At 41.7% G+C, this 27,513-nt stretch overlaps 1 protein-coding gene across 4 annotated transcripts in view; it reads right to left on the bottom strand.

The window, feature by feature from the left end:
- PANK1 (pantothenate kinase 1) overlaps positions 1-27,513 on the bottom strand; it is a 43,998-nt gene that overhangs the window by 16,116 nt on the left and 369 nt on the right. The window contains exons 1-3 of one of the 4 annotated variants that reach the window (XM_031607689.2): positions 24,025-24,166; positions 20,706-20,807; positions 1,753-2,105 (exon numbers count right to left, since the gene is read on the bottom strand). In XM_031607689.2, coding sequence (XP_031463549.1) covers positions 1,753-2,088 — 336 coding nt within the window. In that variant the 5' untranslated portion in view covers positions 2,089-2,105; positions 20,706-20,807; positions 24,025-24,166. Of the gene's footprint in view, positions 1-1,752; positions 2,106-9,198; positions 9,358-9,534; positions 9,918-20,705; positions 20,808-24,024; positions 24,167-27,513 lie in introns of those variants that run through there. The other 3 variants (XM_031607688.2, XM_031607685.2, XM_031607687.2) reach the window with 3 other exon arrangements.

The following is a 27,513-nucleotide window of genomic DNA, read 5'->3' on the forward strand; positions in this document are numbered from 1 at the left end:
CCAATGTCAACTTATTCAGCAGAACAGACTGTGATGGCCAGCTGCTGTTAAAATAGCTAATGTGGCATGACAATTTAAGTGCTTGTACCCAGGACACTTCGCCCTTCTAGAGATACTAAACAAGCAAACCCTCACGTAATCGACAGCATTTTGCTTCTGTAATACTCCGTGGATATCAGAGCTTGAGCTAAGAAATGTTTGTTTTAAAAGACAGTGTGGACTGAGTAACAGCAAGAAAAGGTGTCCAAAGCACTCACCTCAGGTGTAAGTGCACTCCACTGATTGCACAATGCTGTAAAATATTCTAGACAGCCCTTAGTGTTTTTCTTAAACTATCTGCACGTAAGTGCTGTAGCACACAGCACAGGATTTATGTCCATAGGTAATTAGCTATGAGACCTCATTTTCGTACAACAGCTAGCCACAGTTTCAACTAAAACTTCTAGCACTGCACCCAGCTGAACTCAGCAAGACTGGTCCCTCACTGAAAATTGCCTATTTTCAGCAGATGAGGTCAAAGCTATGCAGAGAGATGCCTTGCTGCAACAGTAACCAAGTAAGTTCCAGTTCAGTTCCACAGCTAAGGGAACAAGGTATGCACACTTTCTTATTAAGGAGGCTACTCTAGAAGTACTCCACGACACAAAAAAGAAATTTGGGAATACTGAGCACTCAGAAGAAATAACCAGCCTCTTCAGAAAACCATAAAATGACCTCCAATTGCTACCAGATAATGTGATCTGAATCATCCCTGAGCATATGCAACTGGAATTAAGGCCATAGTGACTAGTGCTAAGATTCACCTCAGTCCATGGTGCCTGACATTACCCACATAATGCAAGACAGACAAGATCTGTCCCTTTTGACAACTCCATCATCAGTAGAGCCTAACACGCAATTTGTAACCAGCCTAAAGGACAAAAAAAGCTGGTACTAGCAGTGGACAGTTACAGCAATTCAGGAACTTGACAGACACCCATTAAACTGGCTTCTTTCACGTCAAACACGTCACTTACTGAAAATCACTGCACAACAGAGTTGGAGTTCTTGTTCATCTCTTGCAGAACTCTCTTCCCTTGAGGAATTGGAGGCTCTTAGTCACCAGATAGGTGAGGGGTATTAAAGAAAAACCTGCTTGTATTGCAGAATGCTTGGAATTAAAAGCACAAAGTCTGTAATTCAAAAGCAGTTGTTAAATGGACATGATAACTTTCTATACAGAAGCAGTTGCAGATAAGCAGCTGCTGTAACCTGTCACCCCCAGCAGCTACCTCACCATCAACATCAGGTTGGAAGCAAGCAACAGAAGCGTCAGAACTGTCTAAGTAAATAACTGACATTAATCTTTGCAAGAACACTCTGGTATAGGATAACTAGCATGACAGGTAACTGCCTCCCCAATGACTTCCTCAAAGAAGTCTCAAAGCTATCATAATACACTCTCAGCTGATTACAAGGCAACTGATCACCACAGCAATACTCTTCTGTTTACTTAGGACACACGACACAGTAATAATTCAGGTAGGATACACACCAGCCTTCACATCCTCTCTTGCCCCCCCCATGTTCTAAGCAATTCCAGCAATTAGCAAATATGCACTGATACTGTTAATCTTAAAGACTTCTGATGAGCAAAATGTGTTTTCTCTGGAAGTTTTAATTGAGAAAAAGAATCCCATGATTGGTTTTACTTTTTTTTTTCCCTTCCCACCCAGGTGCTTCCCACTGAACTCACACAAACTGTTCACTTACCGTTCTGAAGTCCTCCTCAAATTTGTAAGCTCCACCTCCCGTGGCACAGAGCGTAGTATGCAAACTGGAGAAGTTCTTTTCACTACCCATCTGTATGAACCTGTGCATGGCACAGCTGGGAAAGCGGATGAAGTGCAGGTTTCCTTTGCGTCCACACATGGTCAAATTTTTCAGTTCTAGGTGAACATCACGAATGCCAGTTTTACCATAGGCTGTATTGGAGGTCAGGTATTTCCTAATGCTTTTCAGGTTTTCCACCTCCTCTTGTTCCTCTTCTGCAGTAATGTCCTTAGGTTCAAAGTAGACCAGTTTAACCAACGTTCCACCGATATCCATTCCAAACCATGGAAACGCTAAGGATGGAGGTGTGGGAAAAAAAGAAAGAGAAAGCCGCCATAAATACATAGGTTAGCCATAGCACTTAAAATATTTGTTGAATAACAGTTCAGTGAAAGTTACAGTATCAGCATCTGTACCTGAAAGCCTGTGGTCACTTATGTATCCAATTCACGCGTACTACGTCCTAAGACAAGACTCCATAAAGCCTCAGTTAACAAAAAGAATAAAGACAGTCCCAAAAAATCCTCCTCTGAAAAAGCAGGTTCTAGCAATACAAAATACTTTTCCGAGGAAAACACTTCAGTCAGCGCCTCTGGACAGTGCACATCCACAGTATTTTACCCAGTTTAACTCTCAGCTCCAATTCTTGACGTAAACTAGGGGGGACACAACCAAAGAGGAGAGCAACATTTCTTGAGTCACATTCCTACTGCTTAACACCTACAATTCCCCCTCTGATACCACAGAATCACTGAATACCAATCGGAATTCCAATAATTGCAGTGCTCTGTTTGAAGAGCAGCACTCTGTAACTCTCCTGTTCTGGTGGGAGTCTCTCCAACCCACCAGAACTAGTATCTCTGTTACAATTCTTGCACATACTGGCAGAAGGAGAATGAGCTGTTTTACATTCAGTGTTTAAAACCCACTCACAGTCATCTTTTCTGCTGGTGCATGCACTAGATTATCAGACAGTTACACAAGAAATGCATTATTTGCTTCTCAGCACGCATGTGCCACAACCTGAATCAGGTTGGTTTGTCTGCTCTGTTTATAATACACAAGTTTTAAATAGTAAGCCAGGTAACTTCATGAAGCAACGAGAAGTGAGAAGCACCTAGGTACTGCAGAAAGCAACAGCTAGCAGTAGTTAGGCAAGAACAAGCAGGCATGCAATCACCTCCCTGCTTGCACCAAGAAGCAGGCTGACATGATAGAAATGCAATCTTCCCAAGCAGGGCATCCCAAATTAGTGCTGAGATGAACTGCAAACCATGGATACCACAAGCATTACCATTTTTTTCTGCTGGTGAACCCAGCTATAAACAACTTGGGAAAGGATTTGAGCAAGCATATCAGATACTGATCACACTTCTTCCTCAGGTGATCACAGAGCAGCATTAAGTTACTAAATTTCAGGCTGAAAGAAGCTTAGAGTCTTATTTCCTACTACAAAGAGCTCAGCCAATGCCTCATTCCTGGCTAACTGGCTGAGCAGCTCATAAATCTCAGGATATTCTATGATTTTAAATTTCACAATTGTTATTACAAATAGAAGAAAAAACAAAAAACCTTTCAGTGCCAGATGCTTAAAACAGCTGCTTTGTTCCATTACTGTATACCAAATGATGGAATCATCAATTTCTCCCTGTTTTCCATAAGTACATGGAGAACATAAAGAAAGAAGCTCCCGTGAAGTCACTTGCTTACTGTTCACTATCCCTAAGAGCACCAACTGTTATCTGTTGTAAAGTCTGTTTAATTTCATTTTCCACTCCCAGCAAGCTGCAAGATGCCAAGACACTGATAAGAAGTCCAACTTGAGGTTTGGTACATGGGGTCCCTGAACCACAAACAACTCAAGTGTTTTAAAAACAGATTTCATTTTGATGAGGCAAAATACTTTGCCATGCAGTAACCTGTAACTCAATCACTTTTAGAATTATAAGAGAAAATATTTAAGTAAAAATAGTCCAGTCACACCGCACTGCATTATAACGCAGTGGAGCTCAGGACATCAATCCCATTAGAGATCTGCATAAATCTTTGCTTAAGCTGCTGAGAACTTTAATTACTTGTCACACTGGAACAGTAAGTCTCTTTCACATAGGATGCATCTTAACTATACAAGTAAAAAGTTTCATATTCAAGTGCAGCATGACTGGACTGTGCCATACAGACCCAAACTAACGCTAACTAGAAGCAACATTTCAGTATTCTACCTTGTGGACATAAATTCTGCTACAATATATCTACATCAACAGCTGCTATGAAGCTATTGTGAAGATTTAATCCTTGAGAGGGTAGAAGCATTCCTTGCTCTTACCAAATACAAATCTGGCAATAAAGGTGCAAGCACTAATAACTTAGAGTTACCCATAAGTGATTGCTAAGACATTTACATCTTTGCTTTTTGAGAAGCCACAGTTAAATAATTAACAAAGAAGAAATAACGTTAAAAAAATAAAACCAACTACAGAGTTATTTCAAGCCAGTATAGTTCTTGGCGTAGGCACATGATGCTCATTTAGAAAAGAAGTGGAAATACAAAGACTTTTTTTTTCAGTTTATTCTCTGTGGATCTAAAGTCCTTTCATTTTGTTGTGAGCTAAATGGTGAGCTGCAGAGAAAGAGGACTTTGCTCTTAAAACAGCAACAGTTTTCTTCACAACAAGTAAACAAAGAGCACAAGATCAGACAACTGTTATTTCAGTCACAGAGTAACAGCTTAGAATCCTTCACACAGCTGCTAACACTGCCAACCTGGCTCCAACCCCCCTGCAATAAAGGAGACATATTTTGACTCATTAACCAATTAGAAAATAAATCAAGTGTCTAAGTTGCTAATAAGCTCTGGTGATATTCACATAATTTCCTCATAACCGGAATCACAGTAGAAACATTCATGTATCCCAGTGAGTGTTGTAACTCTTAGTTCATTGTAGCTTTTGTAACCATCGATATACCTCCAAAGATAACACACCACTCGAGCACCATCGGTCTCCCCAGCACCTTCAGAAGCTCTCCCTGTGTACCAGCACACTCACTGCAGCTAATCTCCATCTTCTCAAAGACAGCCTGCAATGTGCACAACGGCCCAACGTAACCTATGACTGCGGAGAAAATAAAACTGCCTTACTGTAACTTTGTACTGCAGCAAGCCATAAAAAGCGGTAACACTAAAATGTAGACCTATATCTCATAGAACTGATACAGAAAGCATCAAGATGAACCATGTGGTCTTAAAAGTCTACCGTAAATCAAAGGCTTTGCTTATCTTCTTGTGAGAATGTGTTCTCTTTATGTTAATAAACAGCACCAACTACTTATTGGTTTGTTACTGACAGATAAAATCTCTTATTAGTCTAAAACCTAGCTGCAGCAGCACGTGACAATGCAAACTGAAGGTATCACCAGCATTGCATAATGAGGTAATCTGATGCACACTAACAGCTGTGCTATCTGGGGGAAAGGTCCACCCATGAGAAATTCCACGACACACTTCACCTAGTTTTTTTAGCAAACTTTGAACAGCGTGAACCCATAAAGCTTTTCCTATAAGATATATTACATCCAGAACTGAAGACATTTCATTTTTCAAAACCCTACAGTTGACATACTATTTAAGGCAGAGAAGAAGGCAAGGAGCATCAAATCCTAACCTGCTCCTCATGCACAACTCCTCAGGGGAAGAGAACTCCTGTGTCACTCAGCAACAGTGCCTGGTTAAATGGGTTAACAAAGGGCAACCTCCTTCACGCATTTAAACAACCACAACAGAAAGTTAGCTCAGTCTTTTTACTCTTCAAGTCTTAGAACAAAATTACGTTGATTCCTTCTTTCTATCAATATATTTGTAACCAATTTCCAGCAATCCATTCTGCTAAAGCTGTCTCAGCTTACACACCTTCCCTTGCAAGTCTGCATAACACCTCTGCAGCCCTCACTGGGCAAACCTGGCCAGCCTCACTCAGCCCTTCACTAATTAGGAATTTCCTTCCCTTTTCCCACACTTGTCTTATTTATTTATTTTTAATCTCTCTCAAGCACAGGTACAGTATCTCAGTATTTTATCAGTAATTTGAATGGCACTATCAGTACTCTTTGCTATCTCCACCATGAATATCTCAGATAAAAGACCTTAGGTTCAGCTGTCTTCTTTTTCCCCCCTCCCTGACACATGTGATGAAATCCTATGATTTCATTTCCATCTCATTTCCATAGCTTGATGCATTGGCAAGCTAAGAACTTTCCTGCTTTAACTGGGGCTGGAAGAGTGGAGAGAAAGCCAAAGCTAAAAATAGAGGGGGGGAACAAAAAAACAAAACAAGAGTCATGTGTCAGATGGGCTAACATTCTCTCTGCTGCTTTCCATTTAAGACATTGATAAAGATTTACACATTTCAGTTATTACTTCCCATTATAGAGTTATTTTGAGTGATTAAAATGGAAGTGTTTGCTTTCTTTTGAATGGAAATAGAATATACATCTTTAAAGATGAATTTTAGCTGCTTAGCACAGGAAGTTTCTTCAAACATTGCAGATCTACAGCTAAATAAATCCCCCAAATGTTAAGTGACACCTTCCAGACCATTTTCAGAAGTAAAGTCTTGCAGAACACCTGCCTGCTCAGCAGCAAGGGAAAGAAAAACCTTCGTAACTGTCTGCCAGGCAGGTGTGACCATCCACACATATGTACTCTTACTACCACAAACTGATTTCTGAACATAGCAGTAAGAGACTGGGTCAATACCTGATCAGCACAGCTTCATGGAAAACCAGTCTACCAAATGCCAACCTCACAAAGCTATCAGAAACAACTATCTGCTCAAGAGAACTTCCTCACCAACAACCAGCCTGACAGCACCCAGCCCAATGGCACTGACAAGATCTGTATACATTTCCCATTTGTGCTGGCAAAGCACAACCTTGGCAGTACAGCTGGTATGCAGTTGGATCTCACAGTAATGCAGGCCACACCAACAAGCTCAAGTGTTTCCCATCAGCCCCATTCTTCAGGCAACCCTAGCATCCATCTACATGAAAACCAGCTGAGACCAACATTAAGCAGCATTGCACCAGAAGTCATTCTTAAGATTAAAAACCTGTGGGATATCCCACTACTACAGATCAAGTTTCAGTTGCCAATACCACATACTTACGCACTCTGCTGACCAAAACCATCTCACTTCTGTGCTCTCCATTAAAATCTAGACCATAACTGTGGCACTCCACATTTCACATCACCATGAGGTCTTACACAACAAAAAAATCTGGGCTTAAGTAACACTACACAGTTATGCTGCACCCAAGCATCACAGATGTAACAATGGAAATATTGGCCAAAAACTTTATCTGCTGAGAAGCAACAACTAAGCATTTAGAAATTAACCACAGCAGCTACAACATGCATTAGCTGTAAACAGTCATGACGCCTCTGAACACGCATTCTCTGACCTTTACCTATTGCCTACTGACTTGGGGCAAGATGCCAGATACTGCTCTGAAGAGCAACCCCAAAGTTTCACCCTCATTTAAGAAAAGCAACCCAATTAAGGCATACAGCTGTTTCTTTCCTATGCCTGTCATAGGTCAGAAGGACAATGAAGCAGACCCCAGGTTCCCCCTGAGTACAGGCTGAGCAGACAAGAACACAGGCTCCAAAAGGAACCTTCCCTTCTCTGAGGGGAAAGGGGCCTGAGAATGTAGAAGACTGTCTCACTTTAGCAGAAAGTAAAAGCACTCAACATGTAATCTGTGAGGATTTAAAGGAACTGTTGCTACAGAAAGATAACTTCATGTGCTGGAATATTGGGAAATGCCAATTATCTTCCTCCCCACGCAAAGCAAACCCTGCAGTCAATACTCAGGGCTTACACATCATGTGGCAACCGCACTGCATTTTGCAATGTGTCCCCAAGCACAGAACAAACATCAGCAGAGGCTGGGATTAAATACAAAAACCAGAAAAACGGGACTGTATAGTGTGTTCTAGAGATGGATGCACCTAAAACTCCACAGCACCAGAACTGAAGTCAGATTTAATTAACTTTTTCAATCTCGAACAACGCCTTGTCACGCTTTCCTGCAAGACTAATATTGAATGGCAAATTTACTCCTGCACATAAATGAAAAACCACAAAATCAACAAGAACTTATGTCTCTTATTTAGCAAAGAAATTCTCCACAGCTTTTAAGAGTTCTGCTCTCACCTGCTGCTCCCATCCCCGCCTTCTCCAGAACACCCACAGCCAAGGACTCAGCTGTTGCACATTTCAGGCAATACAGCCACTGCCACCTGGGTCTGCACCCTGATAAGCTTTTTTCTTTTCCCCTCAATATATGAAAGAAACCAAATTCCTTGTTCCATCTGGCTTGAGTAACTACATGAAAACGTACAAGCCTTTGCTTTGCAATACTAAAAACTACTCTAAAGTTTGAAATGCAAGTTCTATATCCTCTTACTTGCATCAAATAAACATACAACTTAATCCAAGAGCTGCAGCTTTTCTTCTTGAATGAAAATTTGAAGCTACACAAAAACAGTTCACACCAGAGAACAATGTGGTCACCAACATGTTACATTTGGTAGGACCCACACCCACATTAGTTTTCCCCAGGTAGTGCAAGAACTACGCGATTCTGCAACAGAAGGAATGTGCTGAGGTGAGGGGCATGCAGAGCTTAGCAAAAACATCTGACAAGCAAAAAGCACTGATGAAGAAGAAGTGGCCTTGGAGAAGCTGCATCCCTCCAAGGCTGTTTCTGACTATTTTATTCTTCTCAGAGAGAAGTCTGCATACATTTGTTTTAGTATTAAGAAAGAAAAAGAAAAAAAAAAACAACAAAAAACAACACTGAGTAGTGGAACACACAGCACTTCATACTGAACAGAGATATCCCCAGGTTTGGCAGCAGGTAGCTGCAAGACTGCCTCTATCCCTCATTACCCCTTCAGAACGTGCTGATCTCTGAAAAAGACAACAAACACGCATTGGTTCTACTTGACGGAACGGCGAAGTGAGTGTGCCCAGAGCCAGGGTGCTTCCCAGCTGTGCTGCTCTGCTGTTGGTGGCTGCCCGGCACCGCATAGCAGCTCCATACAAGTTAACCACATCAAGCAAATGAAGCACACTGCTTCCTAATCGCCGAGCCTAACGCAACCAAACAAATCAGAAACATAGATGTCACAGCCTTAAATCACGAGGCAGAACAGTCAATCCACTGACACCTCCGAGACCAACGAAAAGCCAGAGACAAGGCTCATAAGCAGCACATCACCAAATCACAGTTTCTGCTCGTACGTTTCTCCAGCCCGACGAAGCAGCGCAGAGCTCCCAGTACCACTCTCCCCTCCACCCGCGGCTCAGCGCGGCCGCTACTTACAGCGCTGTTTGTGCGCTATGAGCTTCATGGGAGCGTCCGGGAGGCTGCTCGGCCGGCGGGACCCTGCTGCCTCGTTGCTGCCTGGCTGCGGGGGTGCCGTCCGCCCGCGTTCGTGCCGGGCCGCCGCTCCCCGCCCGCCGCCGCCCCATTGGCGCAGGGCGGGGCCGTGCCCTGCCTCCGCCGCCGCATTGGCCGCCACCGAGGGCCTTCGCTCCGCCCGGCCCGGCTGGAACGGGAGGGGGGGCCGCGCTCGGGGCGGGAGCGGGGCCGGGGCCGCGCGGGGAGGGCTGCGGGGCCGGGGGGGCGCCGAGCCGCGCCGCCGCGCCCGTCACTTACGTGGCCTGTGCCGCCGTCCGGAGTCCATCCTGCGGCGCAGCCTGCATTTCTTGGCCGGGGAGCCATGCCCGAGCGGCGGCGGCTCCGGACGGAGCAGCAGCGAATGCGGCGCCTCCCCGCAGCCGCCGTTGCTGAGCGTCGGGCCGGCCGGGTGGAAGCCGTTGTGCAGCAGCCCGCCGCGCAGCGAGCAGGAGGCGGCGGGAGGTGCCCCCGTGGCGGCCGCGGGCTGCGCGCGGAGCTGCTCCCCCATGGCGACGGCGGCGTCTCTCTCCCCTTTGTCTCCCGGCTCAGCTCCGGCGGGGCGCGGCGGAGCGTCCGCTCACGCCGCCCGCAGCTCCGCGCGCCGGGGATGCGGCGCCCGTCCGCCCGCTCCCCCCGCCCTCGCGGGGATGGCGCAGGCGTGGTGGCGGCCGCGGCGCGCTGCAGAGGGGCGGCCGCCGCCCTTCGGCGGGAACGCGGCGCCCCCGGCTCGCGCGGCCCCGGCACCTGCGGGCCCCGGGCGGGCGGCTCCCGGCGTCTGTCCCCGCCCCGCGGGTTCGCCCCCCGCCCGCGGGCACGCCCTGCCTCATCCGGAGCCATTGGGGCAGCGCTCCGCTCCGTGCCCGGCGTCACGTGTCCCGGAGCGCTCGGGAGCGACGCGCGCGACCTTGAGCGCGGCCGACCTCGCGCGTTTTGCCCGTCTCGGCGTTCCCTGCGCAGCGCTGCTGCTCGTCCTCTAACCGTGATTTATGGCCCGGCGGAAAAACACGCTTTCTGAATGGAACGTAAGAACGTCAAATATCCGGTGGCTGCAGAACACCGCGCTGCGGCATCGCGTATCCACCCGCACAGCGCTCGGTCGGTTCTGCCCCGTGCACGAAGGTCACTTCTATACAGCCGCCCGTCGCTGCACAGATGACGGGCCGTTATACGAGCCGGTCGCACAGCAGCTCCTCCTCACACCTCTCGCTGACACGGGACGCGGGCCCTGCGCTGCACACCGACCTCACCACAGGAGGGTTAGTCGTACCCGGCCCCAACCAGGGATACAGCAGTGCAGCCCTACGGAACAGCCCTGAGAGGGATAATGCGAAGTTCTCTCCGCTTCTCAGCTGAGACCAGAGCACCGTGCTTCAGGAATCGAGAACAAGTCACAGGCAAATGCATGCACGAAGCTGGGGAATGAAGAATGTGTTTGGGAACAAAGAACACGTAAAGCATCCTTCCTAAAGCCAATAACCAATATTTTGACGATGATTAAAACGCTCTGATTTTTCCTCACAATAGATGAGCTGCTGCTGCAAGTGGCACCTCAAAAGCGGCTGCCCTGAGGAAGGTAGGAAGGACCACAGGAGCTGTGGGGCATCCCAAGCTGCAGAACTCACTGAAAACTCCCCAGCTTACTGAATCACAGTTAAGTAAAACCAAGAGCTGTGCTTCTAGGACCAATGCTCAGGGACCTTCAGCTGTAGTCCCAGCAGCCAGCTGGGTATGGTTCATAAATGGTAACACAGGTCACAAGGAGTCCTTGCTGCTTGTGCTCCTCAGCTTGCCCTGGCTCTTGCCTTCTCCATCCCTGACAGTCTGACTGCACACACAGCGAAGCACAGCAGAAGATCATTCCTGCAAACCTGCTTTTCTCTTGCAATTGCAGCATAACTGGGAGTAGACACACCAGCACGTAATACAACTCAGCCAAAGGGTGGCAACTTTTAACCTTCCTCCACAAAAGCAAACCCGCTTTTAATTGTACACTTAGTTTCTGTGTGGTAGGATAAGCAGCCATTCCATTGACTGCAATGGAATGCAGCATCTGTTTCAAGTATTGCGACCAATTTTAAGCACTAAACTTCTGGAATAACTTAAAAAAAAAAAAAAAAAGGTAAAATCACAACAGCAAGGTTTTGTCCTTTTGGCAAGAAAAGATCTAAAAGCATATTCAAATCTGGAATGGATAACAGCAAAGGAAATACACCGTGGCTGCTGAAACAAGAAAAAAATATGAGTGCAAATTGCAGCACATGAATTTTGATTATGCCTTCAGGCAGATATTCCCTAGCATGAAGTTAGAGAAGCAGTAGATGCATTGAAAGATTGAAGACTGTCCACTACTGCAAGTCTTTTATGAAAGGTTAAACAACTACAAGGAACAGTCTGGGTAAAGCTGATCCTGCCCTGGCACAAAGAGAAGGCCTGGCCTCACACCTTTCTGAGAGTCTTTCCCGTCTGATATTTCTAACTATCTCCCTAATGTTTTGCTGTAGGTACTGCACAGTTATGCCCAGGATAGAAGTGGAATAGATTGCGCTGAACAGAAGGTAAGGACAGGAATCTGCTAGGATGCAATCCAAATCTCCCTCAAGTTCAGTGGCAGCCTGGACCAGTTGAATACAAGAAGTGTCACCTGCAAATAACCTTGGAGAAAAGGTACCAGTGGGGAAGTGCTAGACGTGGTCTGAATCAATAGTCAGGTTTTATATGCAGGGACAAATCCATTTCTGGGTGCTCAAGTTTCCATGGTCTTGTAACCTCTCTGGCAGGTATTAACAAAAACTCTTACCAAATTTTTTTTGCATTGGTGTGGAAAGATTACATTTCAAACTAATGTGCTGCTTTAATGAAACAACTTCAGATTCTTGTATTGATAAATATCAAATGAACTGATTTATGCAGTTTAAAATACCACCTCTTTAGTTTGGTTTACATAGCTTAGTTTTGGATTGAGCTTTTGAAAAGGTTTTGTATACCCTCTTGAGTTTTTATTGCAGAATTCTTCACCTCTTCTGCAATGTAAACTAAGATACAGGGAATAAAATTAGAGGATGCTTAATGTATTAAGTGATCACCCACATGGGTTCAAAATGCAGGAAGTTCATGCTCTCAGGCAGTATTGCTCATTCTGGGCACAAGTAAACTACACTTACAAAGGTAACCCCTTTAGCATTCAATGGAAAGTGATCCAAGCCTTTTGCATGAATAAAGTTGAAACTGGGAGCAGATACACTGTTCATCCTACTATGCATCAGCTATGAGCCACACTATCACACTTCAGGATCACATTGCCTGATGTAGCAATGCAGGCAGTCTGTGCTCCTCTAATAATCTGCAAAAGGGCTGAATTGGTGTTACAAAGGTCTCACGTTATACTTAGTATTAACTACAATAGTAGTAATATAAATTTATTTTGAAAATCTGGAATGTCTTAGAAAACAGAACTCAGAAGAAATGTGACAAGATTAAAGTAATCTCCTCAGAACAGTACAGAAAGCAGAAATAAACTGTCCCACTACACCCACAACTATGCTAGCTCAAAGACCTGCTGTACAACAGCAGCAGGCTGAAGGCACACATTGCTTTTAAGAAGTGGTATTGCTTTCTCTTCTCTTCACATCACATGTACACATATTACTGCTCTTGCAAAGCTCTTGCAAATCAAGAACTAGGTGTGGAGTCAGTACGGTGTCAGTAAAATCATGGCATGTTATTACAGGCTCAGTTTTCCTTTTATCCAAACTTTCTAAACAAACCCTGAGAGTCAGTTCAGATTTGAGTTCAACCCACAAGTCAACAACACAGGCAGGTGTGCAATATTGACAAACACTATCTGGGATGCTTGCAGTTCTCTCAATACTAATATTTACACTATATTTCTGTCTTCCCTTCTTCTGTAGGCAGGAGTGGAAACTACTTGGTTACTTTAACTCATTTCTTACGTATGTCACTGCAAACCAGTAATCTGTGGGAACAGAACTACAAACACACAGCATGCTGAAGGACCCAGGACACAAACAGAACAGTCAACTTTCTGTAATCACTGACCTATGGCAAACATTTCATGCCTTATTCTATGCCTGCCTACACTGCAGGTGCCCAGCTTTCTATTACATCTATTTACTTGCTCATAAACACACAGAGGCAGGCTGTAACAGTCTGTGAGTCAATTCCATCAAATTTTAAGATAGTTTGACGCAGGATTGAAAGCACTGTATTTGAAACCTATAGTTTCAACATCAATGAAAATGGGGGGCAGGGAGCATGAAAACAAAACCACATGTGTTATCATCAGTCAATCTTGCCTGAAACCAATGAGGCTCCATGCTCATTTTGAGGGACCCATATTATTCCTGCTTGGAGGCAAAGCTAAGGGAAGCATCAAGCAGGTGCAGTGCACATGTAAACCCGCTACCCAAGAACCCCTCAAAATGCTACAGAGCACTGCTGCAGTTATTCCTATTCAAAGCCATCCAGCTACAAAGCTTTGGTAACATTTTGGAAAGTGGTAATAAGGAGTAATAACCTTAATAAGAAGCAACATCCTTCTCAAATTACATAAACTGTATTACGCAATGCAAAGAGTACAATGAAACAAAACTCATTAGCGGCCTGCAGATTTGTGTTCTAGGGATTGCTGGCACTTTGCCATTCCTGCTTATACTTCCATTCAGGTTACTTCTGTTTTCGTCGTGCTTCTATATTAGAGGAACACATCTGAGAGGAGAAACTACAACTTACAGAGGCAACAAAGTGCAGAAATTTAGTCATAAACTTAAATGTTTGCCAGATTGAGGCCAAGACAGACTGCACTGAAACCATCAGTGCTTTCCTTCCCCACCCACCTCTTAGCTCCTTTTAATTATGCCTGTTGTGACACTTAGTAAAAACTACTGATTTTAATAACTCTTGAGTTGCTTTGTTCCCCTTCACTTGCATCAAGGCCAAAAAAGAGAGAGGCACTATCTCTAAGTAGCTACCTAACTTGGGTGGTCTGAGGAGACTCAAGAGGCATATTCTTATACTTCACTGATGACAAATACTTCATAGATAGACCTCTAAGCCCAAGTGCCCAAGCTGAATCTCCAGGTGAAGGAATAGGAATGCAGCCTGGAAAGTTTTCAGGTCATGTCCTAGTCCAGGAATATCTAACAACACCAACTTAGATGCAGGAGTAACAGTCAGAAGAATACATAGGTGAGCCTGGCCTTACCAGTCTGTCCCTTCCTGTGGGCAGATTCTGCACTGTGGTTTCCACAGCTCAGGATATTCCTGAGATGAGGTTAGTTTGTGGCTGCTCTCCTTCCACCAAACTGATAAAAGCATGAAGTAGTCACAGAAAACCTAAAACCTCCACTTTCTAAAGATTTCTCTGCTAATATATCTTTTTCTCCATGCCCAGCTAGACAAGTACAACTTATTTTATGGGTGTGTTTCCTCTTCACAGTTTCGTCTGATCCCTGCCAGAGCTGTTGGTGTCCATCTTACATAGAAAACAAAACCTTCTGTGCCTTAGTTCAAACATTTCAAATAAAACTCCCTAAGTCTGTAAACATTTAAAATCTAGTTTTTGATTATTGCATAGAAGTAGAAGTCAGTGATAATGAAGTAGGCGTTGGAGGTGAATCATCTTTTTAAATGCTATAATCCCTATTTTGCAGAGCTTGTAAAAAAGTCAAAATCAGGAAGTGGATTCAAACTATTAGATATCTAAAAACCTAGAAATACACTCTTCTTTGCTTCTATCAGTCAATCCACAATCACTCTCCCTAAGCATTTGGTTCAACACACTGGCACTTATCTTTAGAAGTCATACTTGAACACACAGAATTGGATAACATAATATAAGTTGACAACTCACTGATTGAGAAACACTGTTCCTAATCATAAAAAAACATGATTGCAACAAGTAGTGAGTATTTGGTAGAGGAAACAATGGCCCTTACTCCACAACTGCTCCCCACAATTACCCTCCTGTACATACACATACTGGTTTTGCTTGGCTGAGTATCTTTACAGTGGATTTTTTCAACTCAGTGCTCTTTACTGATGGCATTATGAAGCACCATATAAAAAGTGACAGTTTCGAAACAAGCTCTTTGAAATACAACAGAATAGTTGACAATTACAACCAACAATTACAAAAGACTTTATTGCTCATCCAGCACTGCCAGATATGAAAAGGAGAAACTGGTTCTCCTGTCAGTATTCAGCAAGATTTTCCACTTGCGTTACTTTGTGTGCCCAAAGCTTCAACGCTGACATGAAATTCCCGTGGATATCACGGATTATAGATCAAGTTAAAACAGAAAACCAGACCTATGCCTGCAGGTGGAAGAAAAATAAACAAACTCCTCTCTGAAATACTCTATCCAGACATACCTCCAACTGGATTGCTTCTCCAGCTGAGGAGGGAAGGAGCACACAGTACTTAACAGCTCTTCAAAATTAGTTCACAGATGGGATCACTGAAAAAGGGAAACAGCATGCCTTCGGCAACCACCCTCAGCAGTGGGGAGATGTGTGTCTTAATGATCATTTAAATACAGAGTTAAGTCCAAGCACCACAACTAAGTCTGGAGTTAAACCTTTAGTATCTCAACAACATGACTTCTCTTTCACATAAACACACCAAAGGCTTATGATGCTTTGATGTTGAAAAAAAAATTTAATTTGTCCTTGTGAGATTAAGCTAAAACCACAGACAACAAAGCTCAAATGCTAATCTTTTTAAAAATACCTTTTAAAAGTTCATGTTTGCAAAGAACTAGAGAGTCTTGTGTAGGATGGAGCTGTGCTATTAATGACAAAGTTCTCCCTAAAAGCTCTAGCTACCTAGTAACAAAGGAGAGAAACAACCAAATATTATGCTAAGGCTGGGTTGTTTTGCTGCAGTTATATCCTCTGATATTTCTGGAATTGGTAACATTTTAGAGTAAATAATACCATGAATAATCTGTTGTGTGCAATGATTTTTTCCCCCTGGAGGTCAATTTAGAAATTTCAGGTTTTCACATGGTCAGTAAGAACTATGTACAAACAAATACAAAGGAAAAAAAAAAAAAGAATAAAAAAAAAAGAAAAAAAAACCCAGATCTATAATTATCACTTTTGTCTACCAATTGGATACACTGTGGAAAATAAATACAATAGAACACAACCTGCAGGGTCATTCCTGCATAGGCAACAATTTGCATTTCACAGCAGGAACCTTAGTGTTACCAAAACATTTATTTTCCTGTAATAAAACATAGCATAACTGTACATACACATACTTGTCTAATGAAAATAAGATTCAAAGAGACCGTATGGTTCATCTAAAAACAATCTCTGAATGAAAGATTAATCTGAAAGATTCAGAGAGATATGTCAAGAATCATAGGCCACAGAAGATTTTCAAATATCCTAGAATCATAGAATGGCTTGGATTGGAAGGAACCTCGAAGATCATCTAGTTTTGACATTCATACATTATCATCCTTTTTGACCCACAAATGGTAAAGCAGATTCCTTAATCTTACCAACACTGTTAACCAAATTTATTGCTTCTGTCCTTAATTTTAAACACAGAAGTGAGATAAAGGAGCCACAGAGTTAGTTTTGGCACCAGCCTAGTCAGAGATGGTAAGAGAAAACAAAAGCATTTTTCTCTCTCTCATACAGCAGGAGAGAAGGATTTATTTTACTTTTTTGTTTGTTTGTTTCCAAAACCTCTGTACACTGACTGAAAGCAGAACTGATGGGACTGAGATATCAATCTCCAATGTTTTTTGTCTGATTGCTCTAAAAGTAGAAGGAAGCAACTGATTTGTTTTGTCTTGTCTCCATTTATAAAACTTATTTTAAATATCAGAAGAGATGTGAATTTTCATTCAATTAACTCTTACAAGGAAGGAAGAGGGGAAAGAAGGATAGTACACAAGCAAGAATGAATGCACAGCTACCCCACCAAGCAAAGGTATGAGGAAAATACTGCTGCAGTGATTGTGAGGCATCAGTGGTCAACAGTTGCTAGGAAGAGAACCCCCACAAATGACATAATCTGATCTCCATACACAGGCATAAAACAAGTCTAATATAAGGTGAAATAGATATTTCTGACCTGAAATTCTGATAGAAGAAAAGCTGCCTGACTTCTGACTTTATTATGCCAGTTTTCAGACCTTAGATCCTCCCAGAATACATAAACTAGCAAATTCACGTTTAGAGGAGATTAAAAACGATTTTGATACAAGTGCTAACAGCACTGAACTGACACATCATGACTGTTTTTCACAGGATTAGCAAAGACTACTTAATCAATTAATACTTCATTAACACTTAATAACAACAACAAAACTTAAACGGTGCCTCTTTCCTGCAGGGAGAAATAACGCTGGAGTTCTAGTTTCAGTGAATTACACAGCCTGTAGTTAAAAAAATAAACACCAAATCTTCTACCCCTATTCATCAATCAAGTTTAATTTGATTACAAGCAGATTTATTCAGGTCACGGCATGGACTGACGCAAAGAAAAGGGAAGGTGACTTAATACAGCTCTGAATTTAAGTCCTTTGCAATTATGTAGTGCTTTGTATCTGCAGATCTTCAGACATTTCACAAACCGAATAATTACTCTTTTCACCTCCCATTTAAAGAGACAACAGCAGCAATCACAAACAAAAAGTGAGAGAAAAGACAGCTCTCACTTCTAAACTAAAACAATTACTTGGATCAGCTTGATAAAAAATCAAAATGAAAATACCCATGCACCCTCAACTGTGAAATTTAATAGTAGCCTTCCACAGTCATTCTAAGACTTTTAACCCATTTGCTTTGACATGGTCAGCACTGAAATAAAAATCTGGAAGATTTATGTTGGAAAAACATCAGAAGTAAATATCTTAATTTTCTTAAAAAGAATTCCCATTTATCTCAGCCAATCACAAAACCAACAAACTGTTTCAGTTCCCCAGAAAGTCCATTCTCGGCAAGCTGGCTATTAATCTACCAGAAACAGCATTCACAGCTGTTTGGCTATTAATCTAGCAATGCTTTGGATCGACTGATTAGCAGTTAAACTTACATCTCATCAGACAAAACATACTGTCTTCCACTTGATACAGCAAGGCCTTGGAAGACTCCTCTTTCATGTTGCTTGTTGAAAGCAGAACACATTGAGGTTTTGTTGTCTGGTGTTGTTCATTATTCAAATATAAATAAACAACACAAAAAGCCTATTCCTTGCAGTTTCAGCAAATTAATTCATCAATATAAGCATTGTCTGTTGAAGCTCCTTAAGCTTATTAGAAATACACATTTTCACCCCACTAACATTTTGTTGTTCTGCTTGTAACACTGAGCGAAAAGCTACCTGTTTATATTTGACCAAAATTATGTCATTTGGTTGCTACCACTGTGATCAAAGTTCTAAGCACACAGGTTACTGACCTCAAAACACTTTTTCAAGTCCTTGTTTGACATAATGTGCTATTTTCTATGTCAATAGTTACTCAATCCATTGCCCAGTACATTAACAACTGAACAAAATCAAAAGAATGGAATCTACTCCTCCATGCATTGCTCTTAAGACATTCACTTGCCTCAGTACAGTTCACTTATGAAAAAAAATGCATATTCACATTGTATGAGAACTGCTGAATCATGGCCTGAACCTCTGATTGACCACCTGAGGTGAGCAATGAGTCAGCCCTGAGAGCACAGGAGAAGACAATTCTCCTGCGCTATGAAAGGGCTGGAGCCTGGCTCCGCCTTTCCTAGACCCCTTTTAAGAGCTGACTACCCCCTAGGGAAGGATTTTTTTTTTTGGAGACTGTTCCTCTTGGAGTCTTCTCAGCAAGCCCAAGATAAGGGTAAGCTTTCCATCCATTCTTCTTTGGCATGATAACCTGTTTAGCCTAACTTTCCTGTATATTTCTTAATTATAACATCTGTATTTTCACTGATTACATATATATGCAATAGCTTCTAATATTATTATCTGTTCAACTGTTTAGGAATTGTAGCTAAGAAACATTAACATCAAACTTGCTAGACCTTCTTTTTCATTACTTCAACTAAAAATTATTCAGAACTGTTACAATGAGATTGTGTTCTATGCTTTCTTTGCATAATGAATGTCTAGCAAAGAGGGAACATCCAACTTCTTTAGGGAAAAACATATGTAAAGCCAAGTGAGACTGGATCCCATGCAACTAATAACACAGAACTCTGATATGACTTTAATGATACAAAGAAAGGACAGGAACACAGGAATTGGGGAGGGGGTGGGAAAGTGAGCGACAGACTTGGCTAATATGAGGTCAGCATTCCAAAGTCTATGGCTTGTGTTCTCTCCCAATCATAGGTAGGCATCAGCAGTGGTTTTGCCTGATCAGACCAGTACTGTGATACCACTTTACAAACTGTAGCCAAAGGGGAAAAGCAAAAACAAAAGAAAAGGGGTGGGGGGAAGAAAAGACACATTTATGATTACCAGCTTCTCATAACTACTTTTCAAGAAACACTCGATGAAGAACTCAGCAAAGCTGTTACTCCTTGTCTTTCATTTGTGCTTCAGTAGTTCCTTCTCACCTTTTCCTCCTTTGATGAAGCAGAAATGTCTAAATAGCATACTCTGAAAACAGTCACAACAGTAACATTCACAACTGGTAACATGGAGACTTGAACAAAACGGATTTGGGCTGAATAACAGAGGGCATATTTCTGAAGAGGAATAGAAGTGCCAAGCTGTACTGCCATCCCTATCCATTTTATGACTGACAGAACACAAAGTTATTAGCAACCTCCCTACTTATCTACCACGTGTTCAGAATCATGATATTACCAGAGCACCACTACAAATTCTACAACTATCTGGAGGCTAAGATAACTGATAATAAGCAAATTTATTGAAATTAAGATATAGTTTAAAGCTTTCATGAGTAGAACCTAGCAAATATTTTAAATGGTTATGGCCTATCAAGAATGTATGCAGTCAGTAATACCCAATAAGAATAGCCTTACAGAGAGGTCTACAGGTGGAAAGCACTATTATTCTAAATTACCAAACAGTGAACTCAGGAAAAAACAATTTGAAGCTATTTGCTCAAACATAATCTTATCTTTATGAAAGTTAGGATTCCATTCTCTCTCAAAACCTTTCAAAATAAGCTATACCAAAACCAAACATATAAAACACAACTCCCTTAAGGCATTTAGATTCTTACTGATACAATGCTAGATGTCTCTATAAAGGGAGTTTTATCAAGGTACTCTACCTATCACAAGCAAAGGTGGGATGAATCTTTCACATATCAATATTTCCCCAAATCATCAATTTACTATAAATTCTGAGGTGAAAAGTTGATTTATATGAATGTTCCTGCAGTAAGGCTTTATACACCATCATTCATAGTTCCCAGATGCAAAGAAATACATACCATATTCATTTTTTCTTGTCGAAGTTCACTGCTGAGATTTGTAGTAGCCATGTTAAGGGCTGCTTTACACACCCACTTGCTAGCTATACCATCCACCTAAAACTAAAAACAAAACATCAAGTAAGTAATTTTGCCCTGTGCAGAATATCCTCATGCATAATTTGTAGGGTTACTTGTAACAGCAATAGCCATCTGATTAAAACAACAACAATACTACAGCATCTATTTCTGAGTCACTTGTCTTGGATAATTGATCTTCTGAGAGCATGAGTCATCCAGTTTGAAATTTATTAATTCACTAACTTTATACTTATATTACCCTTAAAATAACAGGATTCCTTCTCACCTGTAAATTAGTACATTTTTTTTGTTCATTTTACAATGCCAAAATGCTGCTTTGTACAGACTATTTAGGTCAACTGTGTAGCATCATTTTATAAAACACCATCCATACAAAGATCTTTGGGTGCTTTTCAAATGTGTATATATATACATATATATATATCAAATTTGCGTAGAGGAACAAGTTTTTTGATTTGCACAAATACATTGGCACATATATATGGTGGCATGGGAGTACCTGGGCAACACTATACAAAAGCATCACAATAGAACTGCAGGTAGATCCTGTAATCTTTTGAAACAGAAAAGAGAAAATCAGAAGCACAGAAAGGAATTTCTGATGATGGAATCTAATTATTTACATCTGTTTTTGCAAAATAGGGTTTATATTAACTAATGAGGGTCAGATCAGCCAGCTTGATAAAACATCATTTCAGTGAAAACTTTTCACCTTTAGCTATGACCAAACTCTGAATAAGAAAGTCTGGTTTGTTTCAAAACTCTATGTATCCTTGGCTGGAAGATTTTTTTCCCAGCTTGAGGTGGGACAGCATCAAATGAAGAGCACAGCTCCACTTGGAAATTCTCTAACAAGCAGTTCCAGATATGCTCAAAGGTAAGAATAGCATGCTGTACACCAGCCAGTTCTAGGAATATTTGACTCCCCTTTGAAGAACTGTCAAGGATGCCACTTGACAAAGCAATTTAGCCAAAGCAATTTTGCCTAACAGAAGAGAATATGTCCTGCCCTTTTGTCTCATCAGTATTTTTGCCTGCTGCTCCAGCATCTGTTTGTCCATACAGATTGGCTTGCCAATCTGGCTAAAAATAATGGTGTAAGAATGTATTTAATCAAGCAGCTGTACCATTTTTGTTTTGACAAGTAATTGAAACTTTGCAACTTTTTATCTCTAATATGTTGGTTGGCTTTCAGCAAAGACAAATGTGACTCTTCAGCACTGCAAAGAGCACTGTAGTCTGACTGCATGGCACAAACACAGTCTCTTCAGAAGTATTGACTATGCAGCACAGATGTTTTCCATCTATTAAAAATCCCCGCTTTCTGTTTTTCCTATAGGTTGAGCACTGTCCATCCTGAAATATTTATAAAATATAAGCTTTCAACAGGAGAAAAAAGTGCTCAAAGCAAAACAGGAAATGCCTTGGGCCATTTTTTATTGCCAAAGAGCTATTATTTTCAAGTACTTTATAGATAAGAAATCTGATTTATAAAAAAGCAAGGAATGCACATTTATAATATTTTAGGATAACACCTAACACCAAACACTTAATTTTTATATCTAAACTAAGAGTTAAGTGGGGAAACTTCAGTGGGAAACTTGGATTGCAGTTATGTTGTTTAGCTCTACTACAAAGTATAACTGCACTTTCAGAACAAGAACTTAACATGTCTGAAGCAATTCTGAGTGCCTCACTGACTCCCCTGGAGGCCCACACTGAACATCTGAAGGTCACTGGTGCAACTGCCCTATTCCACTTGTGTGCTTACATGAGTTCAAGGAGAAGCACAGAGTGCCCAAAGCCTGACAGTGTTCTGAGGAACAGTACATGCTGTCAGAGATCAGCAATGGCTCCTGAGGTCAGGACACTCAGCTGATGCTGCCAAGTATAAAAGCAACTATGTCTTGGGTGTCAGAGCCGGAAAAATGAGTAATATTACACAGAAATACTGTAATGGCTACACTGGTCCTTGTATTTTGCTCATCTCACATGAGCAGTAAGCTTCCTGCCTTTGAACCACACCTTTTTGAGATGCCTTATATCCTTGAGACACTTCAGCAGCCAACTTTGTGGCATCTGCATGGAACCAATACATCCATAAATACCTATTTATATAGAGATATATTTTAATATCTCAGTCAGTTTCACATCTTTCACTTTGTGCTATTCTGGATTCATACTGACTTTGTGCTCCAGTGTATTAAGCTTATTAATTTTCCAGTAAGGTGATGGAGCAAAGGTTGAGAATGTTACAATCAACAGAATGACTTCTTTTGGAAACGCTTTTTAGGGCTGTCCTGAGGGCTCTGGATCACTACTTACAGACTAAAGTTTATGTAACATTACATAAGTAAGAACCAGTATTCTCAAAAAAAGCCATCCTAAGGATTAAAGCTCAAATTTCTTGCACAACAAAGTATTTCCATAAGAAGCCTAGAATTGAAATAAAACTGCTCCTGTAATAAAACTCAAACACAGACTTCATTTTAGGGAAGTCCATCCTCAGGTTTTACCATTAAATTACAGCTGCCTATGTTGGTATTTATAATGCTCTATGGATGATTGAAAATGAATCAGTAACACATGGGGAGAAATAAGATTTCACTAACAGGATCTGGAATTAATTCCCTCTCCTCCACCTTGATAAGCTTACAAGGTAATACACAGTCTTCAAGGAGAATAACTATGGCAAAAGGCCTAGTCTCTGACTTGGAACTAGGAAGACATAAATACACTTGCACAAAATACTTTGTATATGTTATACAATTGTTTTGAGATACATGATATCAATTTTAAACACCTGCTGACTAAACCATCTGCTACATGTATGGGAACTGCTGAATCATGGCCTGAACCTCTGATTGACCACCTGAGGTGAGCAATGAGTCAGTCCTGAGAGCACAGGTAAAGGCAATTCACCTGTGCTGCCGGAAGGGGTGGAGCCTGGTGCACCTCTCCTAGACCCATTTAAGAGCTGACTACCAGTGAGCAAGGATCTCTTCTAGAGATCCCTTCTCTGGAGTTTTGCAGCAAGCCCAGGATGCAGGTAAGCATTCTATCCTCTTTTTGTTATTATAACCTGCTTAGCCAAACTCTCTTGTTTATTTCATATTTATTTCATAATTATAACATCTTTATATTAATTGATTATACAGTACATGATTATGAACCAGGCAGACAACAGCAAATACTTTTACAGGACAAATGCTCGTGTTAATGTGAAAACAGCTCTTACCATTTTCTCCAACAAAGGCTACTTCTGCTATTATACCAACTAATTATACCAACTAACAGAGTACTGTGCTGATCAGCCAACCAAATGCCTCAGCTCCTTCCAGTAATACAGCAACAAAATACTCAGCCACCACAGTGGTTTCATGGTGTTTGTTGCCAGTTACAGAAGGACCCTAGAGAAGACAGAACAACAAGGTGGAAGCCAGTACAGAAAGTAGAACTTTGTTACATTTGCTCATTAAAGAAAGAGCTGCCCAAACTGAAATAATCGAAGAACTTGAGTACACTTGTACAGTTAGTGACCATAATGATCCAAGAGACAGTTGCAGCTTTATGTACATTTTAAGCTTGTTGATAAGAACAGAAGTTTTCAATTTCAAAATGCTTAGATCTAACCTTCAAAGCAGTGACTATTTTTGTTATTGTGTAACAGAAAACAATCAATTTTGAAACTGTTGTTTAATTACAAGATTAAAGAGTTGATTACAGTTCAAATGTTCTCTTTAGTTCATCAGAGGCTTGAGTAATAGAAAGAAGGTACAGAAGGAATAATGAGGCTGTCTGTCTCAACTGCACTCTTTCCTAAGACAAACTAAATCTTGAGTTATGCAAGCTGAGCAAATACATCTCAGTAAATATATTTCAAACCTTCTCCCGCTTCAGTTCCCTCGGAAGGAGTAATACTATGTTTTTTCACACACTGGTGCTCATATAAACCTTCAAAGATTTACAAACAGTTATCCTCATGGCTGGGAGTGCTGTCTTGCCCAGTGCCTGCTGGAGGACAAGCTACATGAGTCATCTGCAGGGGCCAGCCTGCTTGGCCTTGCTGAGCTGCAGGTGGCTACTTCGGTACTTCATGGATCCAGGGGAAGCTTGGGCACACACGTGCTCAAACACAAAATGATACCGAAGAACCCAAAGCGTTTTTCTTTTAAGCTTGTGCTTTTAAAGCTAGTCGTAATATCTCTCGTAACATGAGACCACCTCTTATAGGAAACTAAATTGAAATGTTGTAAGGAACGAGCAGGAAATAGGTAAAGAATCAGAAGTCAGTCATAGCAAAGCAATATGGACAAAACTAAGAACTACGAACTCGAGGAAGCAGCTCATTGCTTAGAATCACAGAATTATTAAGGTTGGAAAAGATCTCTAAGGTGATGTAGTCCAATCATCAACCTGCTCCCATGATGCCCACTAACCATGTTACTTAGTGCCACATCTCCACGTTTCTTGAACACCTCCAGGGACAATGACCCCACCACCTTCCTGGGCAACCTGTGCCAGTGCATCATCACTCTTTCTGAGAAGAAATATTTCCTATATCCAACCCAAAGTTCCCCTGGCACAACTCAAGGCCGTTACCTTTTGTCCTATCACTATCTACATGAGCAAAGAGGCTGACCCCTGCCTCACTGCCACCTCCCTTCAGGCAGTTGAAGAGAGTGATAAGGTTTTCCCTGAGCCTCCTCTTCACCAGATTGAGCAATCCCAGTTCCTTCAGCCACTCCCCATAAGACCCATGTTCCAGACCCTTCACAGCTTTGTTACCCTTCTCTGGACATGCTCCAGGGTCTCACTGTCTTTCTTGTACAGAGGGGCACAAAACTAAACACAATACTTGAGATGAGGCCTTACCATACCAAGTATGTGGGGATAATCACCTCCCTGCTTCTGTTGGCTGTGCTTATTTCTGATATAAACCAGGATGCCATTGGCTTTCTTGGCCACCTGGGCATGCTGCCTGCTCATATTCAGCCATCAGTCAACTAATAACCCCAGATCCTTTTCCTCTGTGCAGCTTTCCAGACAAAAAAAAGATATGGTAAAGCAGAAAATACCTATAGCACTATATGAAAATAAGAAAATGAAGAGTCTGCAAAATGAGTTCATAGAATGAGCTGCATGTGCATAATGACACCTGAAGGCCACGGACTATAGTGAGGGAACTTCTATATGGAGTCACACGAAAGGCAGTGAGAAAAACCTCCACAGCAATGCAAATGATGGGGAAAGGGGTTCATGCAGCACCTACCAAGGAGATAACTCAAGAAATGCACCATTTTCTGCAAGGACACTTCTGTTCCAATGAGCTCCAGACTAACCCTGCAAGAAGGGCTTTCCCTGAAGCAGGGCCAGAAAGCTCTGTATGGAGCAGATCCAGGCACTGAGGGGACACAGAAATGGCTTTGTTAATTTTCCCGGCAAAGGTGAGACTACAGAGATGCTGAAGCCTGTCCTGATTTGCTGCTGCTTGATGTGCTCAGAGTGCTGGGCTGAGTCCCTGCAGTGCTAACTGTATCTCTAATTACTTCTGATAGCAAAGTAAAGCCAATTGACACAAACTGTCTTGTAGGGTATCTTCTTGTCATCAGATGAGCAGACTGCCCACAACTTTTGAATCCTGTCCCAAATACAGGGAGCATGTGTTTCCCAGGATAAGGGGAAGAGTTGTACTGTGTCATTTACAAAAACCATAGGCCCCGGGGGAGCGGTAACCTTGCTCCACAAGTTATAGGCAATTTTACAAGAAACGACCAAATTTCAGAAACGATGAGTTAATAGATTTGGCAACAGATAAGTTTGTTGTAACCAGCTATCCTTGCACAAACCACTTAAGGAAAGCGTATTGTTTGAAAGCCATAAAGTGCATATACATAGATGGAGTTTCATCATAGAATCAAGCAAACGCAGGCTGAGCTAATGTTTTCTTTATCACTGTTTGTATGAGTCTAAGAGCACATGTTAGATTGCGCTTTGGTTTGCTCTTTTCATATGTTGACGGTAGTCCTCTGAGATGCTAGCTTAAGTTATGCAGTATTTGTAGTACAATAAAATCAGCTTTAGAAATCCAGTACTCAAAGAAAACCAAAATGTTGCTTGTTCTGTGTGCTTTATTATGTCTCACCTTAGCAGGGTGTGGGTTTTTTTTTTGTTTGTTTGTTTTTAATACAGATAGTCTCCAACCTTTCTAGGACTGTATCTTGCAAAACTTTCTAAGATCTTCAGTTTACCTTTTCAGCTACTTGAAGAAAATAACTGTCAGGTTTGCCCTAGAAGCAAATTTTCCTCTTTCTTCTACAATTGTTCTCAGTCCTCACCCAACAGGAAAAAATATGACTTGGAATTAGCTTACATAGAAGATACATTAAAAAATAACCTTTTACAGAGCCTACAGGAGCTTGTTGGTTTTGCTTGGCAAACAATTTCCAATTCAAAGTTGCATAATCTTACACCATTAAAACAGAGCAACTCTTGCAACATGGCCAGCATCCAAATAGAAATCAAGTACACATCTATTACCAATATGACATAACTTCTGTTTAAAGAGAGGGCATTTCAGACAGCCTAGCTGAAGCAGCAGGCTCTGCACAGAATGATTTTGTACAGAACTGCCTACACTACGCAGCATTCTTTTCTTCAGATGAAAAACAAAGCTTTCTGTTTGATAGTTACCGACTACTTCCAAGATACTTTTCCTTTTATTTCA

This window comes from Phasianus colchicus, chromosome 8, assembly GCF_987193195.1.
Source record: "Phasianus colchicus chromosome 8, bPhaCol1.hap1.1, whole genome shotgun sequence".
Lineage (NCBI taxonomy): Eukaryota > Metazoa > Chordata > Aves > Galliformes > Phasianidae > Phasianus > Phasianus colchicus.